The sequence below is a fragment of the Sinocyclocheilus grahami genome, unplaced genomic scaffold, assembly GCF_001515645.1.
Source record: "Sinocyclocheilus grahami isolate Dianchi unplaced genomic scaffold, SAMN03320097.WGS_v1.1 scaffold149.1, whole genome shotgun sequence".
Classification (NCBI taxonomy): domain Eukaryota; kingdom Metazoa; phylum Chordata; class Actinopteri; order Cypriniformes; family Cyprinidae; genus Sinocyclocheilus; species Sinocyclocheilus grahami.
This window is the reverse complement of record NW_015505328.1, coordinates 2,776,684-2,797,454: the sequence shown is the minus strand read 5'-3', so window position 1 is coordinate 2,797,454 and position 20,771 is coordinate 2,776,684. Positions and strand designations below refer to the sequence as shown.

At 36.1% G+C, this 20,771-nt stretch overlaps 1 protein-coding gene across 1 annotated transcript; it reads right to left on the bottom strand.

Annotated features, from left to right (window-relative positions):
• Nucleotides 1-348: 348 nt before the first annotated feature.
• Nucleotides 349-20,011, bottom strand: LOC107592003 (3-hydroxyisobutyrate dehydrogenase, mitochondrial-like). Its single transcript, XM_016281329.1, has 8 exons — nt 19,893-20,011; nt 18,975-19,135; nt 18,742-18,851; nt 18,098-18,219; nt 8,492-8,625; nt 6,686-6,762; nt 1,075-1,231; nt 349-971 (listed from the first exon to the last, which is right to left on the bottom strand). Exons 1-8 carry the CDS (start codon nt 19,960-19,962, stop codon nt 816-818), a joined length of 987 nt encoding a protein of 328 aa, XP_016136815.1. The 5' UTR covers nt 19,963-20,011; the 3' UTR covers nt 349-815.
• Nucleotides 20,012-20,771: the final 760 nt, after the last annotated feature.

Sequence of the window (20,771 nt, the reverse complement as noted above, 5' to 3'; positions counted from 1 at the left end):
ATTCAGATTTTCAATGGAGAAAGCAAAATTATGGACATAGGACTCTTTTATTTTTTAGCCAGGAGCAATGGTTTGAAGATAAAACCTCTTAATGGATTGATGTATTTGTTTGTTTCAAACTTAATGGGTTTGTTTCAAACACAGCTTTTCACTTCACAAGATATTAAGTAATCCACACAACTTCAATCTATCAATTGTGGATTACTGTGATGTTTTTATCAGGTGTGTGGACTCTCATTCTGATGGCACCCATTCACTGCAGAGGATCCACTGGTGAGCAAGTGATGTAAAGCTAAATTTCTCCAAATCTGTTCCCATGAAAAAACAAACTCATCTGCATCTTGGATGGCCTGAGGGATAGTAAATTTTCAGCATTTTTTTCATTTCTAGGTGAACTATTCTTTTAATGTAATGATTCAGTTTAAGCACAACTGAAACAGATGAGGTATGTCATATGGATCCATAAACATTTCTAGCAGCGTCTGATCAGGACCTAAAATCAATATTGGCTCAAATTACTGGCTCAAAGTGGAAAATAATGACTGTAAACATTTGCAGGTAAATGTGTGAAGTAAGCAAGCTTGAGTAACAGTTTGAACTGGTCATAGTTAAAAATGGCTCTGCAAAGTTTTGAATGTCAAAATCTGACAACAACCTAAGAGAGGCATCGGACTCTCAATGCTAGTTTCACTCATTAGCTTTAACATACCTGTAACATCCCTTTGAAAATATACGCACATGCATATCAATAATACATTGGCCCAGTCATAATGTCCGTTTCTCACATAGAGTCAGGGTCACTTCCAATGGACCTACTACACCCCCTCCTCTCGTAAAAACTGGAAGACGGAGGAAAAGTCTTTGTTAGAGTAGCCACGAGCGCACATCGCACGGTAGATCTGGTGTGCCAAAGAACCAAGAGGAATTGGGGTATGGGTACTGGTCGCCGTATCCTGAGCAAAACCAAGATCCTGAGAACACAAGGTTTTTTTTTTACAGTTTCGCCTTAAAATCATTTAGACTTGGTGTCAATAAATACATAAATGTGATCAAAAGAAGAATGCTTCCACTTACTTTAGCCATTAGCTTTGTGCCAAAGCCTCCCTGGTAGTTATTTGCTGAAGGCACTCCTTCCATGACACCTGGGACGGGGTTATACTTGTCACTGGACCAACATTGTCCTGAACTCATGTTCAGAATCTTCGCCAGCAGCTTTGGATCCAAACCCAGTCTGATCAAAAGGGAGAGAGACAGGTCAAAGGACAGAGGTCAGACAGAGTGCTGACCTTTAGGCTCATGACCAGATCATCCCTAAGTGGAAAGCAGGCCGGGATAATACAGTATTGATATTTAACAGGAGCTGCAGTTCATCATTTTCCACTCTCCCGCTTGTTGTCCCCCACACAAATGCAGGGGTAATAAAACTCTGACACAAGCAGCTGTCTTATTAACTCGCCCCCACCAATCTGTCCCCCTATAAGAGAAACCAGGGTGATTTCAGTCCTGCATTTAAAGTAGATCTGAGTGAAATGGGCCTTGCTGCTTTACAAACGAATGTGCACCCAAATAACACAGTATAATAGAACAATACTGACAAGACAGCAAACACAACAGAAAGATTGTGACATTTTCTGAAGCAAGCTGCTGCCATGATGATAAGTGTATAGTTGCTAGGGCCAAGTTAGGTGTTGTTTAGTTTTTTAGTCAAAAGAGCTCACCTTTAAATCTTCAAATGATATTTGGTAATAAACTATGATATTTGTTGCCTCTTAAAGACATTAATAAAATTGTGAAAAAATTGTATTAATTTTGTATTGTAGAAAACTTGTAGATAACAGCATACTTTCCTTACACTTTGAAAATAATGAATATTTGAATATATTAAATATAAGTGATAAAGTCTGAATACATTATAAAACACTTTTGGGGCCAACTTTATATTAAGTGGCCTTAACTACTATGTACTTACATCAAAAAATAAGAACAATGTACTTATTGTGTTCATATTGTATTGCAAAACACTTCTGCTGCTATTGAGGTGGAATACGGGTAAGGTTAGGGACAGGTTTGGTGGTTTGGGTAGGTTTAAGGGTGGGTTAAGGTGTAAGGGATGGGACAGTGTAATTATAAATGTAATTACTGAAATGAATTACAGATAGGCATTTTTAAAAAACAAGTATGTACACAACAAGTGCAAATGGTTAATTTAAATGTAAGTGCATAGTAGTTAAGGCCACCTAATATAAAGTGGGACCCACTTTTGAATATATGAATTTTACTTAATTAGTAATATTTATTATATTACATAATTATATTAAATATGTTTTTGGGGAGTCATTAAACATGGCATTTTTAAATCTGAACTAGACTTGGCTTATGACAAACGGTCAAACTATCTGAAAACACAAGACCTTTTCAAATAAATATAGTTTTGTTAATTTTTTTTCTACAAAATATTCAGAAATTTTGTCAAACTATTTTATCAGGAGAGTAGTCAAGAATGACTTTCTTTTTCATCATGATATCAGGACAATCGTCTCACCCTGACATTTCTGATTTCATGCCCCCTAAAAAATCTAAATAACTGTTAAATTTAATAAGAAACTAAAACTATGCTTAAAGTAGAAAAACACTTCAATGGCATTTTTATTTATGAATAGCATTTTCCCTGTATATTACAATAAATCAATAGCTAGAACAAAATAGTCACATTACTGACACAAACACCACTAATAAAAAACAAAAACGTCAGCTAGCACTATTTGCGGAGACAAAAAAGAATTAGGTGGCAGTTGACAAAAAGCCATTTTGAAACAAAAGGAAGATGAAGAGAAGAGAAGAGAAGAGAGAAAAATAGGGGAAATCTGAGGATGATGTGGAACTGGGCAAAAAGCTGCCGTCTCTTGCTTTAACAAGAACATAAATATGACCACATCAAGAGCGCCTCGACACACGCGTGTGCGTGCGCACTCACGCCGGAGCGGCAGCGGTGGTGAGACAGTAAAGTGTGCTTTTTAGCTTTTTTATGTCTATTAAACTATGATGAGTGTTTAAGGGCAGTTAAACAGTAACTCCACCTGTCTCTCATTCAGGGGGCCGCGCCTTCATATACACTCACACGCACCACGACTTTTATAAGTCTATGCAATAATTAAGAGACAAGGACACACGGCTGTGCATAAAAAGTCTATTTCTTTCCCCTTTCTATTATTCCATCCGTTCATCCCACACGGTCTGTTTTTATAGACTGTTTTGGAAAATTTAATCTCAATAATGTGTGTGTTTGTGAGCGGCGCTGTCATTTGACAGTTGTTTTTGGGGGGTTTAACGTCTGTAAACAGCCCATTGACTGACCCCGTATCAATCTCCCATTCTCTCTCGTTCCCTTACTTTCCCCCTTTATGTCTGTGTCTCTTGGGGACAACCGGTGACATATGTTCAACATCGTCCCCTCCTTCCCCCAGCTCACACACACACACACACACACACACACACACACACACACACACACACGTTCTGGGTCAGTGACTGAAAAGGTTACCGCCTCAACTGCAGCCTGGCTTCTCTGCTACAGCACAAATCACTCTCTTGGCACAAGAAACGAGTGTGTGTGCGTGAAGGGGAGGCGCCTTCACTGTTAAAACTCTAAATGTCATTTTGTATAGCCCTCATTCTGCTCCTATGGATATTATCCAAAGCATTTACACATCAAATTTACATGAAAGAGACACTTTCAAAGGATACTTGTGAAGATTTGGCTGATGAAATCGAGTGTGAAGTGTGTGCAGGTTAATACCACAGCAGCGAGGGAAAGGAAAACAGATGTGAGAGTCTAGTTAAACAGGATGAGTGAATTACAGTTAAAGAAAAAGGAAAGGAGGAAATAAACTAGAGGCATTTGATGTTTGATCACTGAATTAGAACGGGGCCCATTTTGTTAAAGACTTATGTTTATACACTATGCTTCTTGTTCTCATTTCATCTTCATCAAACCCTGGTGCTCTCAAGATTATAAACACATAGTCTTATAAGCAAACACACACAGGCCACAATTTTATTAATGTCTTTAAGAGGCAACAAACGAGTTTATTACCAAATGTCAATTATCTTTTTAAACATCTTGACACAGGCTGTGTGTGTGAGGGTGCTTGTGTGGTGGATGAACTTTCAAAGCCTCTCAATCGTATGTATGTTGCATCGTAAAAAAAAAAAAAATCTGGCTCATTCTCGGTTGTAGCTGCTGGTTTTAAAGAGTAGACAGCAGCATATGCATGCATAAGTGAAGATAGATGGAGAGAGAGAGAGAGAGAGAGAGAGAGAAAGAGAAAGAGCGAGAGGGGTGATAACTGTCTATTGGGGACACTTTTTCTCCAGCACTCATTGGGAAGAAAATTAAGAAAAGGGTCTTTTTCAACAAAGAGGGTACAATTTGGTGTCCCATTACTCTTTTAAAACAGCTTTCTCGACATAATCGCAACTCAATTTTGAATTTATTGCGGTAAACATTATTCACTTAAGTTATTCTGCTAGGGAAGAAAAGTAAATAATCTCATTATATTTCAAAAAATATATATATACATACATATATATATATGTATATACAGTGGGGCAAAAAAGTATTTAGTCAGCCACCAATTGTGCAAGTTCTCCCACTTAAAAAGATGAGAGAGGCCTGTAATTTTCATCATAGGTATACCTCAACTATGAGAGACAAAATGAGAAAAAAAAATCCAGAAAATCACATTGTAGGATTTTTAAAGAATTAATTGGTAAATATATATATATATATATATATATATATTAAACAATTTGTAGTGTTAATGGCAAACAATCTTGTCAGAGTTATTGCAAAATGATTGAGGTATTGCAAAATAAATGATCAAACTAACAGATTTAATTTTTAATGTTTGTGAAATTGAATTCATTTGAATATGTTTCAAATGTAGATGTTCCCAATTTTGGCAACAGGGCAGGAAAATGTGTAAGCTCAAATTTATATGAGCTTAATGAAGATAAAAAACCCTTAAAAATGCAGCTTTTCGCTTCAAAAGACATGAAGAATAAAAGTACACACACATCTATGTATATCATTATAAATACATGTCATACATACATAAATTTTTTCCTTTACATTTTAGGCCCAATTTTGTAGCAAATTCAACAAAAGTTGTAAAAATGAAAGTAAGAACTGAAAGAACAAAAGATACTACAGGAAAGGTGGAAAAAACTACTGATAATTCTCCATTAGTGAGAGATTAATTATTTCTCCCAAGCACCCATTTACTTTCCAGTTGAAAGAGAAAATCATAATATCTTCAAATAAGTCAAACACACATCCTCTTTACATTCTATGTGCAGTTTGCTGCATAAGAGGGCAGGCTGCAGTGCAGCATGGGAGATTTATGACAGCCAGGAACCCAAGGCATCTAAATGAGTCTGTATAAGTGCATATGAGTATGTGCAGATGCCTACACGCTCCTTATATCCCAGAGAAGAGGGATGACATCGCTTCATGTGCACTAGATTCTGAGACTGCATTCAAGCAAATATGAATACATATCTCATATGTATGAAGACTATGTTAATCTGTTGAATCCAACCAATTAAGCTGTATTTGCAAGCAACACTGACAAGCAATACGCTCTAATATAATTTTCCCCTCTTCTCACTTTAACATAAATTTAAAAAAAGAAGTAATAATAAGAAGAGAGAAGATATTGCCTACATATTTTTAAACACAATGAAATAAGAACTAACTCATTTTATCTTAAAAAAACAGCATATGATGATCAGTTACAACACACTCAATAGTGTCTATCATCACTGTTGTCAAACGTTGCACAGTGAATGAGCCGAAAAAATTAAATGAAATTTAAAAGCAAGATTTTCAGTGAAAGCAGTTAAAGCCACGGCACTAAACAAAGCTTTTCAGACAGAAGGTCAAAATAAAAAGAAAATATTTTTTGCAAATATACAGTATGTACTAATAAGTGGAGTGAACCTTATTCTACTTTTTTTTCTTATTTAAATAATAAACAAGTCATGGCATGACCCCTTTACATTTCAGTCTTTCTTATACAAAGCAATCATGTGGCAGTTTGAAACTAGAGCAGGCTACATATTAACTACTTTTTTAATGCTTTTTTCTCATTTTTTGAGCTAGAGCAGCAGCCTCATTCTCACTCTCACACACACACTTGCATTTGTGGTTTACGGGGACTCTCCATACGCATAATGGTTTTTATACTGTACAAACAAACTGTATTTTCTATCGCCCTACACCAACCCTACACCTAAAGCTACCCCTTACAGAAAACTACTGGCAATTTTTAATTTTCATAAAACACCGTTTTGTAGGCATTTTAAGCCTTTTGTTTTACGGGGTTGCAGGAAGTGTCCTCATAAACCATGTTTATGTTGTAGTACCCATGTCATCATTATACACATTTGTGTCCTCATAAACCATATACAGTGGGTACGAAAAGTATTCAGACCCCCTTAAATTTTTCACTCATTTAAGTTAAATTTTTTTCCTCATTAATGTACACACAGCACCCCATATTGACAGAAAAACACAGAATTGTTGACATTTTTGCAGATTTATTAAAAAAGAAAAACTGAAATATCACATGGTCCTAAGTATTCAGGCCCTTTGCTGTGACCACAAACAAACAAACATCTTCACCTAATTCCAAGGTTCATGGTCTCTGCTGTACCAATCATGCCAATTGCTAACAGCATGTTGTTGCAGATTTTTGCTGCCTGAAAGAGAAAATTGCAAAACATCAGTTCAGCCACAGAAGTAATTTAATTTAAAGATTTTACAGTAACCTTTTATCGACAGTACATAAGGAATTTGTTATGCACCACATAGTGCTTAGTGTGTTCCTTAAATAGGTCATATCATGAATAACCAAATCTTTTTAGGATACTATAAATACATACTGTAACTTTCAGAACTTAGTGGGTTAAAAATGAGCATTTATGATAACAAAGCTACAGCAACTTTGACATAACAGATGAGCAAATCAACACATTACATTTACACGTCAAAGACACTTGCTGTCACCTACTAGTGTCAAAGGCACTTCAGACACTTGACACAGGATAGATGCTTATCATGCTTTTATTCTGAAATGGCAGAAAAACTAATAATATAAAAACAAAATGAGGAAAAGTAGTATTTAAAATGCGCTGCAAAAGTTAACTTTTTAACGAGCTTTGATCATTTTAGACCGATCTTAACAGATTTTGTGGCCCATTTCAGCATGGATTGTATCAAAGGGTGATAAAATTGACCTGAAAAATCTAAATATGAAAATTATAGGAGGAATATGAGCCCATTAACAGACAACAATATCTATTAATGTGTTCTAACAGAGCATACTGAAAAAAAACACTATCTTGGGCATTTTAGAACATGGTATGATTGCAAAAAAAAAGTGAAGTCTTTAACCCCTTTCACACAGAGTGTTGATCCCGGAAAAATGCCATAAAATCGAACGAGTGCCTTCTGTGTGAACGCAGACACGTCCTGGGATGGGGACCTAGTAACATTACTGGTATCAGTCCTGGATTGAGCCCTGTGTGAACAAAAGGAAGAACCAATGCCGTAGAGAATGTGTCGTAGTGAGGATGCGCGTGTCATCACAACGACGTGCGATTCTTTGACCGGGAGAATTAAATGCAGATCAACAATCACAACAAAAAAAAATCTCTGCAAACTGTAAAGGAACTGACAAGGGAGCTCCTCACTATCCGCGCTGAAGCTGAGATAGTTCCAGCTTAGTGGAACGGTACAAGTCACATTAAACATCACATCCCGATGTAACGGGATGTGACGTCCTCTGCACAATCTGACTTTGTTGCAACCTAGAAATAAACTGCTGGTCAAGTCTGGCCAGAGGAGAACGGCACACTATTTTAACACACTATTTCCCTTTTTTAATACTGTAAAGCTACTTTGACACAATCTGCATTATAAAAAGCGCTGTATAAATAACGGTGACTTGACTGACTAACGTACGTTTATGGCATCTTTACGGTTGTGGCTAAAAGGGATACAGCTATGGCCAGAAAATAACAATAAAGTAAATTTGCTATCACATTCTGTTTTATTAATGACTACATCCTACCCCAGCCCTATACCTATCCCTTACAATAATGCAAATACAGTAATTACTGTTGTTCCGAGTGTCAAAAATTACGAAATATTGATGTGCGCATACCCATTAAGCTCTGGCGGCCATAGCTGTATCCCTTCTAGCCCTAACCGATCTTAATGTGATGTGTATGAACGCACACACAGATTCCAGAAAATCACTGTAAGTGTGAATGTACCAAACTCAAACGATCCTGGGACAAATTATCACATTTTTTTCCTAGAATCTCTGTGAAAGGGGATTTTGAAGTTCCATTGACGACACCATCTCTTTACTACAATGTATAATTGATTACAGGCTAAAGGACATTCATGTTTGTGTGTATTTACCTGTCCACTTCCCACTTGGCCACAGTACACTACATTTGCTCCCATACAGGTGAGTAGCTCCTGAGCAGCATTAAATTCCTCCTCGACTCCACCCACCATGAAGGTGAGTTTAGCCAGACCGGCTGCACCAACACCTGAAAAGAACACAGTCATGACTTTAAAAATCATTGCAAATGTACTCAGAATCACTAAATGTCAGTTTTCAGTGTGTATATTTGTAAGTGCTGTGGTGGTACCATTATAATGATGGCATCAAGATGGTTATGTCAAAGTACTAAAAAATAAAATAAATCTAACACCATATTAATTTATGGTATTTACATCTTACTCCAAAGTAGTTCAAAGTGTATTATGGCAAATGTCAACATGGTACAACAACAACAACAGCAACAACAAAACAATTTTACTAGCATATTACATGTTCAAAGATCCAAAGTTTTTTTTTAATGATGTTATCATCATTTCCTCTTTACAATTATTATACAGCTGAGGAGCATTATAAAAAAAATATTATTTACCTTAAGCAGGTCAGGATTTAGTTAACAATGTGTGTGTTTGTGTGTGTGTTTTGGGGCAGAGGAGGGTATTAATAAGCTGTCTGGCACCAGCGGGACAACATTTGAGTGTTTGCCTTTAAAAGCCGATTGTCCAAATCATCCTTCACAACTCTCTGAGGACAAGGACCCATTGTCCTCCTCCCCACAAACACACAGACTTGCGTATGACAGCTGTGCCTAAAGCGACACTCCTCCCCCTAAGTGAACACGCCCCCTGGGGTATGAGTGACAGCTCTAAGGGGTAATTAACTTTACACTTTATCATGTTCAATTAAGCGCCACGCCTGAAGAGGACCAAGCGTGGCCAATCACGTTAAAGCGTGCCATGTTCTACATGGGAGGGGTGCTTTTAATGCTGCTGACACAGATATGTGTGTCCGGGGATTTGCCCGATTAGAATGCAATTAAAACAATAAAATTGGCCAGATTTTTTAAAAGACTAAAACCTCATCTGCTGCACTGAAATCCCTAATATCCACATAAATAAACATACAAACACGATCCAATTTATATTACACACTGGATACAATATGAGCTAGAAAAAAAGCATGTGCTTTGAGGTGAGTGGTCTGTTTGTGTGTGTCAACACTAATGAATAGGCTGTTTATACTGAGAAGCTAATAATGTTGAAGTTAATTATTAAAGACTACGAGAAAAGAGCTGATGCAAGATAGATCGAGTGAAACAGAGATTAAGAAAGAGTGAGAGAGAGAGAGAGAGAGAGAGAAAGGAAAAGAGAGACTTTATGACTTCCCCTGTATTGATTTTAGCTATACTCATCCGTCATCAATAATTCTCTCATTAGCTCAGCACGTCTGTAATTTCCCTTACGCTACATAGCATCTCGAAGAATAAACGTGTATGTGCTTGTGTGTTTCGTTTATCTATAAACAAGCATTAACTTGCAGTTTTACTTAAAAAAACAATTTGCACACTTTTTAAATTAAACTGGTTTATCACATTTAATGAAGACGTCACTTAAACACATTTACAATGCTAATAGTAATGCATGGAAAGTTAATGCAAGAGCAATATGAAAATGCAGACAGGGCCAAAGTATAAAAAAAAACATACAAAAATCAAAAGATGATTCTAATTGGTCAAATGCAGCATTCTGCGACCAATATATTTGTCTCAGGCAATGTTAGTTTTCATATTGAGAAATAATAAAATAATGTCAACTGAAATTTATATTTAGGTTACATTTTAATGTATTTGTGTATTTATTAAATCATTTAATAAGAGATATAAAAGTTATCATTGCAAAAAAAAAACAAAAAACTGATGATCCCACACTTATCATTAGGCCTAATCTTATCTAATCTAAATCTACTCCATTTCCACAATTTTTGCACAAAAATGTGTGAAATGGGTTTAAAAAAGGTAAAACGTGTTAAGCTGACCTGAGTAGCTCTTATTAGTAGTTGAAAACCCAAATCAGGATGGCTAAACTACTCAATAAACAAGTACAAAATCAAATCTACATTAGATTAAAAGACTAAATCTATAACAGCAAAAATATAATGAAGAAACCCACATGGACGTGAACTCTGATGGAGATGTACGCAGTTGTTTGCGGAGGTACCACAAACTCTCTTTCCAGCATCTTAAACACTCAGTAAAAGCCACTTAAGGTTGTAAGAGCTTTTTAAATCACCGAAACGTTTCATTAGTGGCAACATTACATTAAACTACATTTGTGGATATGAGCCTCTTTTCCCAGGCAAAGCGAGACGGTGGAGCTTAAACCACCTCATCGAGCATGTAGATCTCAGAGCCTTTATTGTGTGTAAATAAAAACCCCATGCAAACCTCTTGTCGTCTTTCTACAAGCCTATAGAACTGCTGACAGTAATAAAGACTCTTGACGAAATCAGTTTTTTTTCAGCCCTCCCTACCAGATGCATACACAAACTCACTTGTCCTTTTTTGCGATCTATCAGCTATCCTCCTAAGCTGATCAATAACTTTCTTTTTGACTGTAAAAAGACCAACATTGATCGCAAACAGACAATAGGGATTTGAAAGCGATTGTCTCTCTAAATGACTGCGCTGGCAGGGCATTAAAGAGATCTCGAGAGAACATTCTAGGAACCGTTCTTATTGTGTTTCCAATACCAGAAACACTGCTGTAAAAACATTAGGCAAATCTCGATAAAATAGGCACTATATCAGAGGATGTCAATGATTCATTTGGTTTACGATCAAAGCTATATTTGTCCATATTGGATAATCAGGCCAGTAAATGCATACAGTGTTCATGCCACCTAAACTCCTTAAACTCAGGATGAGGCATTTTAGTTTTCTCATGCTACACTGAAAATTTACAGAAATCACCTAAAAACGAAAATTCTTTCATAATTTACTTGCCCTCATGTTGTTCCAAAACTGTATGACTTACTTTCTTCTGTGAAACACAAAATAAGATATTTGTTAAAAACAATAAGATGTTTTTGTCCAATAAAATTCAATGCGGGTCAAAAACAACACTCAACAGACCAAAAAAAACACACATAAAGCTTCACAATCTAGGGGAAAATCTAACTGTCATAATTTTGATTATAAATATGCTACCATTAATTGTGATTTTAAGATTGCGATTTAAAGCTTGATAAAAAAAACTCTCCAGGTAAATACAAAAAAAATAATAATAATAAATAATTACTACTACAAAATAAGAAATCTTACTATTGTAATAGTTATTGTAATAATGCTAATAATAATTTATTTTACAGTACACTCTTAAAAATAAAGGTGCTTCACGATGCCATAGAAGAACTTTTTTGTCTAAATGGTTCCATAAAGAACCTTTAACATCTGAAGAACCTTTCTGTTTCACAAAAGGTTCTTTGTGACGAAAGAATGTTCTTCAGATTACAAAAAGGTAAGAAAGAGATGGTTCTTTAAAGAACCTTTGACTGAATGGTTCTTTGTGGAACCAAAAATGGTTCTTCTATGGCATCGCTTGAAGAACCTTTTGAAGCACCTTTATTTTTAAGAGTGTACAACTGTAAAATTACAATAATAATAATAATAATATTTATGACTTTAAATATGTGTATTGTATTTAAAACGCAGAGAGACCATAAAGCTTCTGTTTTGTTGGCAACAGTTGGTTTATAAGATTCTAGTTACAAGTTTGAGAAAACCATTGGTGCAACTGTGTCCTATGCACATCATAAGCGATCTAAACTCAGAGAAGATGCAGAGATGAAGATTTGGAGGAGCAGCATTTACTGTATCATGAGCTGCTTGCGTGTAAACGAACACAGCACGGCGCTTCACATGTCACATGTATATACTTAATTAAATCACAACCTTTGCAATTAGATAATCGCACTAAGCCATAATAACAATTTCTGGGTTTTTTTCCAATTAATTCATACAGCCCTACTGACACATTTTTCAAAATGATCTTCTTTTGTGTTTCACAGAAGAAAAATAAGCCATACACGCTATGAGTGAGCAAACGATGGCAGAGATTTCATTTTTGGATGAACTGTGCCTTTAAGAAACTTTTTTTGCCTTTTGATGCAATGGGAATATTCTTACTAGCGTAACAGGAACAAACATATTTACTAGCTTCATGTGGCTAAACCTATAATTACGACCAAAAGGAGATATTTTCTCAGACAAATTAAAACACCAAGCAAACTTAATACACTTCTTTCTGCATATATAAAAACACACACACACATGAGAACTTCACACAGATTAATAGTTTCTACGCCAGCAGCCCTAATGTGGCGTACTGACAGGTTCACAGAGGCAAAAGAGTTTACGAGCCGCCACACACAAACAAACGCAAACCTTCACACGGTCACAAGAGAGTCTTGCACATATTATCTTCATCATTCAGATAAGTAGGATTTTTAATCACCGCCATCGTCACCCCCATCCTCACCCGCATGGTTCCTTTGAGTGTGGACAACAAGTGAAGAATGATCTGGAATCAATGATCCCCCAGGCCAGGAGCCATCAGTATATCGGCTCCTAAGGATGCTGATTAGCGGCTCTTCACACATGCACACATGTTCCTTGAATAGCACCATCATCAGCATTTTAAAATTATCCATAATTGAGGACTTAAAAGCTGCTTAACAACACTCATCTTGTGGATGATGGGTACACACATTTACACACAAACACACACAATTTTGGGAGCCACAGTGACTGTTTAAAGTGGGAGAGGGGGGTTTTGAATGACAGCTCCTCGACAGGGGGCATAAGTGCATACCAGATGACACTGGAAAATGATAGACAGCTTTTCATTCACTTCTTAGTGCAGCTATCATTTACACTTCAGACTATATAGACATTAAAAAACAGGTCTTAAAATCTTAATTTGAAGTCTTTAAATCGCATTATATCATAATATCTGATCATTCTTTCCTGGTCAGACTCAACATCATAAACAAACAAACACACACACACACACACATTGCTATAAAAGTCCCGGCTAGACAGCTGCTATGGGTCTGTTTCCATCTGGAGTTCAGGACAGACAACGTCCACCCCCTTCACACACATCTCCCAGTCCATGGCCTTCCCAGCGAGGATCTTGTTATGCTAATTCCTCTGTCACTCACCTATCTATCAGGCAGTCTCTTCCTCCCCCTTCTGCTCCGGCCGACAGAGGGCAGAGATATTAATGAGCGCGCTCATAGCGTCCAAAAACAGCACAGGGAAAGCTGATCTACATTAGGACATATCTGGGGTCCCACCTCTCCATGAGTGATCTTGTTTCGGGTCAATCTAAAACCCAGATTTTCTATTGTGAAGGGGCATCTGCTGTCCCATCAGGATAGCCAAGCTACAGTTATGAGTGAGAAATGCTAATGCTATCAGCTAACAATGTAACTGACTTCATTAACACTGCAGCTATAAAACATGAAAACTCTTATCAGATTCACACATATTTATTATTTATCACGGGTCAATCTAAAACCCAGATTTTCTATTGTGAAGGGGCATCTGCTGTCCCATCAGGATAGCCAAGCTAGTTATGAGTGAGAAATGCTAATGCTATCAGCTAACAATGTAACTGACTTCATTAACACTGCAGCTATAAAACATGAAAACTCTTATCAGATTCACACATATTTATTATTTATCATGCTATTTATGCTGAAACTTGGTTCAAAAGGTTATTCCATTATAAACACATTTGAAATTATTTATATATATATATACAGTGGGGGAAAAAAGTATTTAGTCAGCCACCAATTGTGCAAGTTCTCCCACTTAAAAAGATGAGAGAGGCCTGTAATTTTCATCATAGGTATACCTCAACTATGTGACCTCTGTCATTGCCAACAAAGTGTATATAACAAAGTATTGAGATGAAATTTTGTTATTGACCAAATACTTATTTTCCACCATAATTTGCAAATAAATTCTTTAAAAATCCTACAATGTGATTTTCTGGATTTTTTTTTCTCATTTTGTCTCTCATAGTTGAGGTATACCTATGATGAAAATTACAGGCCTCTCTCATCTTTTTAAGTGGGAGAACTTGCACAATTGGTGGCTGACTAAATACTTTTTTGCCCCACTGTATATATATATGTGTGTGTATGTGTATCAGTTTATGAATCTGTCGAGAAAAAGCTTATTATTTTTAAAATATTTTACCAATTCATTATAAAGTAATTTATTAAAAACTAGTACATTTTGGCAGCCCCTATAATAATAATAATAATAATAATAACCCCCAAATATATACATATATATACACACACACATTTTATATATATATGTAAATGAAAAAATAATAAATAATAAAATAATAATCATAATAAAATAATTCTGAAAGGAATCAGACAGAAACTGAATTTATTACATATATTATATAAATCAGTTTATGTTTTATTAGTTGTATGGATTGGCAACTAATTTCTGATTTATTATGTAATAAGAGAACATTTTGTCCATTGTTGTAAATGGTTGTTATTAAAAGTAAAATAAGGATATATTTAAAAAAATGGCAGACCTTTTTATTATTATATATGCCATAATAATAGTTTGTAAAATTAACATAATACGTATGTTAATTTTCAGTATATTAATAAAATTGGCATAGATATACCTACAATAAACTTTTAGGCATGAGACATCATTGCTAAGTATGAAAATGTAAGAAAACGGATGAAAAAAGCCCAATAATATTTAATAGTCAAAACTGATCTGACTAAAGCAATCATTTAATAATAAAATCTAAATATTCTTTTTAAGCCTTTTTGGTCACGCAAGGGACTTGACACAGAAATATTTCACTTTCAACTTCTAATCTATTTGGAAAGAACCATCTGAAAGCCAGAGATTATCATTTTCTCCTTTATTAGCGCTGATCTACATATGGGCCTGATGGGTGAAGGCAGGGTGAAGGCTGTTCCATCGAGACGGCTCATGCATGCAGGCTGTTAGATCAGTGATAATAAATGAGAGGAGAGAAGAAAAGAAGATAATTTCACACATTCAGAAATGGCCTAAAATTAAGTCAAGGAAAACAAAGGGGAGTTTAACTGTTTAAAGCAAATATGGCAAGTGACCACGTTAGAAAAATGTACATTATGAGTTACGTACATTAGTAAATACCGCTCTGACTTGAGGTTAAGACACCGTGAGAGCAATGCACCAACACGGCCCAACAAAACCAGATCTAACCCAGTCCCACCACACACAAAACTGTGACACAAATGCTCTCTCGCACAGAAAGTCGAAGTTTTCCCACCGTGAGCTGCATAGTGAGAGTGAGGAACAGTGTGGCCGCAATCTCAGCAAAAACCGAGGAATGTGGGTAATTATTGTTAACTAGCCAAGCACTTGTTAGACGCGGCAATGGCCGCACACCCCACGTTTCAGAGCGTGTGACGCTAGCCAGGGTTTGTTGTGGGTCCAATTCTGCAACAGCAGACAGTGAGGTTTGTGCCTTTAAGTTTATTACAAATCTACGCAAAAAAAAAAGACAAAGAGAGCGAAAAAGAGAGAGAGAGAGAGACAGAGAGTTTGTTCGTCATTTTATGAATGTATTATTTGAGAAACACAGTCTGATGTGCCAAACCTTAGTGACGCACAGAGAGAGAAACACAAAACCGAGAGTATAAATTTATATCAAAAGAAAATCAGCTTGAAAAAAATACAACATGATCTCACACACATGCAAATTCTCCTTTCCACAACAGAGAGCTTATGTGAGAGGACAGGAGATGGGAGATTGCTGGGAAGAGACACAATGGCGTCATGATAGCTGGAGTGCCACCTTCTGGACACACTGTTTATTTAAGTACTAGTGCTGCTGGGTTTTGTAATGTGGTCTGATAAATGCTCCCCATAGACCTGATAAAAATTGCATAATTTGGGCTACGAAAAACTACCTGTTGCCCCACACAACTGATAAATATAAACTCTCTCTTAATGTAGAGGTCATTATCTATTGTTTTCGTGTACTGTGTTTGGATTTATTCAATGTTGACTGCTTCATCCTATTTTTAGTGTTGTGTTTTTTTTATTTGTTATTACTTTTAATGGAGTCTATAAAATACATCTGACCTGACTTTGGCTTTTTTGCCAAATGAATTGGCCTTGGACTTGTAACAATAACTTTTTGCAAAAATAAAATAAAATAATCCCCAAATTTGCCCTCCCAAAAAGTTTTAAAGGGATAATTCATTCTAAAATTGAATTTGCTCTTGTCTGTACAATAGCAATAAACAGGCCCTGGGGAAAAAAAAAAGAAATACTGAATAAATAAATTAATAATGACTTAAATTTTGGCCATTTCTCCACAACAAGCTATTTTATGGTTTCCAAGGACTTGGAATAAAGTGCACAAGTTTTATACATATTTTTGTCACCTTTGTGCTTTTTAGTCCTCATTCACTCTCATTATATTGAAAAGAGTGAGCAAATTAATCTTTAAAAAATAAAAATAAAATCCATAGGGGGAAAAAATCATAATGGTTCGGAATGGCAAAGGCTGAGTGAATAATAACATTTTTGTTTTTGGGTGAAGTATTTCTTTAAATCTCAAATACATTTTGGGCTTTTTTTGCATTATGATCTTTTTTCCCAAAAAAGTTTTTGTTACAAGTCTCAACTCCAAAAGGAAAGGATATAATCTGAGGAAAATGGTAAATCCTCACCGCTAAGATCTTAAAGAAGGATTAGATCACAGTCTAGTCCAAGGGCTTGAGAACATACACCCATTCACTTTTTTATAGCCTAGTCCACACACAGGCTCTTTAAAATCTTGTCTGCACTTCAGACGCCAATCAGTAAACATACATCCAGCAAACCTTTAATGCCTGAGGAGTTTCCCCACTCACACAAGATGTGCATCTTAAACATGTGCTTGTCCAGGGCAGTTTCTCAGCTCTTTATGGCCTTTTATCTACATGAAAGGCCCTGGACTGGGAGAGCCAACATTACGGCTCCATCAAAGTGAAAGCTACTGACAGCGCTGTCCTCCATAACGGCTCAGGCCATTAAAGGCCCTGTCACAGAGCCTTCCCAGAGAATCTGCATAATATAACGGGAGTGTGTTTGTGTTTCTGTATAATTGTAGGTTTCTTTGTCTCAATTAACTCTACAGGAAATTATTCTGCTATTCTGACACTAAGGTAAACAAGTACAAACCTAAATTCAATCATTAATGTGCATTAAAAGGAACTAACATTTCCATATAAATTTAACCAAATTAAAAAAACAGAAATGACAGAATTTAAACATCTAGAGTTTGTGTTGCAATATCTAACTTATCTGCGAGTAGAGCATTAGCCATAAGAACAAGCTACTATAGGTACAGGAAATTAAAATGAGTACAAAATTAAAACTGACAATCCGAGACACGTTCAGCACATCTGTGAACCTACTGACCACAATAAAAGCCTTAGTGAGAACACAGTTCAGTCATTAAACAACACATAACACTGTAATTGCATCTCCACAGTGAGCACTTCCAAGAAATCTAAACAATGTGATCCTGTCAATCAAACTGAGCGCCTATAACGTAGATGGTGTTTAGAGGTTGTTTTCAGGTCGGTCATACCTCCTGACACCGGAGCATCCATGAACACTGCTCCCATCTTCTCAGCAGCAACGGCCATCTCTTTGGACACTGCAGGGTCGATGGTGCTGGAGTCAATCAGAAGAGTGCCTTTTTTTACCTTCCTTAAAGAAGAGTGCAAAATCAAACAGAACAGTTACTATGGCCTATGTTTTATACACATTTGCATGCACATGCTTCTTTGATGTTTGTTAATGGTAACATGCCATGCAGGTAAACAATAAAACATTTAAAATTGCTGTATAATATACTGTATATTCAATAAACATTATGCAAAATTAGTTCATTTAATCTCATTTGGAAAAAATGATGAATGCACTATATACTACCATTCAAAAGTTTGGGGTCTGTAAATTTGCCTTCTACAGACCAGAATTTCTTGGAATTAAGGAAGATTTCAAAGAACTACTAGATTAAGCCCAGACTTGTACTAATCATACAGTCAGTGGAAACTCCTTAATCTTGAACTATTCTTAATCGCTATAAATAATACAGACACATACTGTGCAGATTTATATCCAATTTAGACACATATTGGTAATGTAAGACAACAGTTTCTCCAATATGTTAAAATTCAGTCAGTATCGAATTTAACACTGTTGAGAGTTTAATGTGAAAGGACTTACTTAAGTATGCCATTGGGTCCTGTGTAAACCTCAATGACGTTGGGGCTGGACGGTAGCATGGTGATGATGCGGTCAGCTTTATCAGCCACTTCAGCAGGGCAATCCAGGATCTGGGAGGACAAGCAAGGGTAATTATTTGCACAGCCTCATTCACAGAACTGTACAGTCTAGATGTAGGAAAGATGGTGATAGGTTTTGTTTTAGCGCATTGTTTGAGAAACAGATACTTATACCTGTGCTCCTGAGTCCTGAAGCTCCTTGAAAGACTCTGGGAAGACATCAGTAGCAATGACAGGATACCCATGCTTCAGTAAGTTTCTAGCCATAGGTGTCCCCATGTTACCCAGTCCAATAAAACCCACTGGGGTCTTGGAAGCCATTGATCTACAGGATACTGAAAAACCACACACAGACAGAAATCATAAATTACAGTAAAATAAAATCCTCCCTATAGACACAGAAAGCTATGATAGTCAAAGAGTGCACTGAAAACTGGCAACAGAAGATTTTTTTAGCCTATCATGTCTATAAAACAGAGATTCACTGGAGCAATTTTGTAAAAAATCAATGTCAGTATAACATCGAATACATGGAATAACACAGTGAGCACTATTGAGAAGTCTTTGCAAGATTTCTTAACCCTCAATATCATTTGCTTATAAAGACCTTCATATCCTTACAGATCCAGATGTTTAAAGAAAAACTCTAACTGAACTCTAAGAGAAAAACTGATATAGACAAAATAAACATTTAAAATGACTAAATGAGGTGACAAAAGCTGAACCTGGTGAGAAGGCTAGGACGTGTATTTAATTTGATAACACAGTTTATTTGATTATTTAGCTTATAGTTTGCAGCTGAAACAGTTTTTTTTAACTGTAGTGTAACCTATGAGCTCCAAAACACCAGATGCATTGCACAACATTTCTGAACCTCAAAAAGTAAACAGTGACTTGCTTATTGTGCACAATGTTTGTTTATATGCTTTGACATATATGTCCAAGCATACTTTATACATATTCACATATTTTGCAGACTGACAAACAAAACAGATGGAAAAAAAACATTTCCATACTGCTCTTTGCAATAACATTAGCGGTGCTTTAACCCCCTTGGTCTGTCAATGGATAATTAATGAGGAAACAACATACCCAAAGTGAGCTCCACATGGTTATTGCTTCTTTTATAAAAATTCCGATACCCTCTAAACAAAGCGGCCATGCTTATTTCTCTTGACCTCAGCTCCTGACAGTACCAGTCATGAACTCAGGGGGCGGATCCTATGATTGACAGCAACATTCCTCCAATCACTGATAAGGATTTGCGTACCGACCAATTAGAAAGAGATATCGTGCAGTTTCTCCCAGAGTTGCTGCTGTGATTTCTTTGAATAGAATTAAGATGATACTTCTTAAAAGATTAAGAATGGCTAGACGCTTTAGGCTTCTAAGTGAACTTATGACCATGTTGCCCAAATCAAAGAATGACAGTTGTGCTAAAATCTCTTCGTTGTTGTTCTACATAATATAACACTTACATGAATATTTTCAATAACAAACGCTGCAAAATAAATAAATAATATAATTTTTTTTCTAGTACACACTGATCATTTCACAAATAGGACTATTCACAATTTCCTTTAAAAGGTAGCGTACTTCATAGAGTTTATAAACATATTCATAGACATATTTGACATTCAGAGATATACTTAATATACTACATAACTAGATATACTTTTTATATACGTTTTAGCTATCTCTTAACATATTAAATGATAAAACGTTTCCTAAAACTATAATATCTGCATACAATATAACCATATTCTTTTAACGTCTTCAGTAACGCTTGGCATTTTTCCATAATATTCGGATTTAAATGATTCGTTTACGAATCGAACGGAATCAGTAAGTTGATGTTGAGTTGAGTTGTTCTGTTTGAGAGAACCGATTCTCTGAAAAGAATCATACCTCCCATCTCTATTTTGTCGGGGTTATTCACCAGCCAATGATAAAACACGGATCTCGGTGACC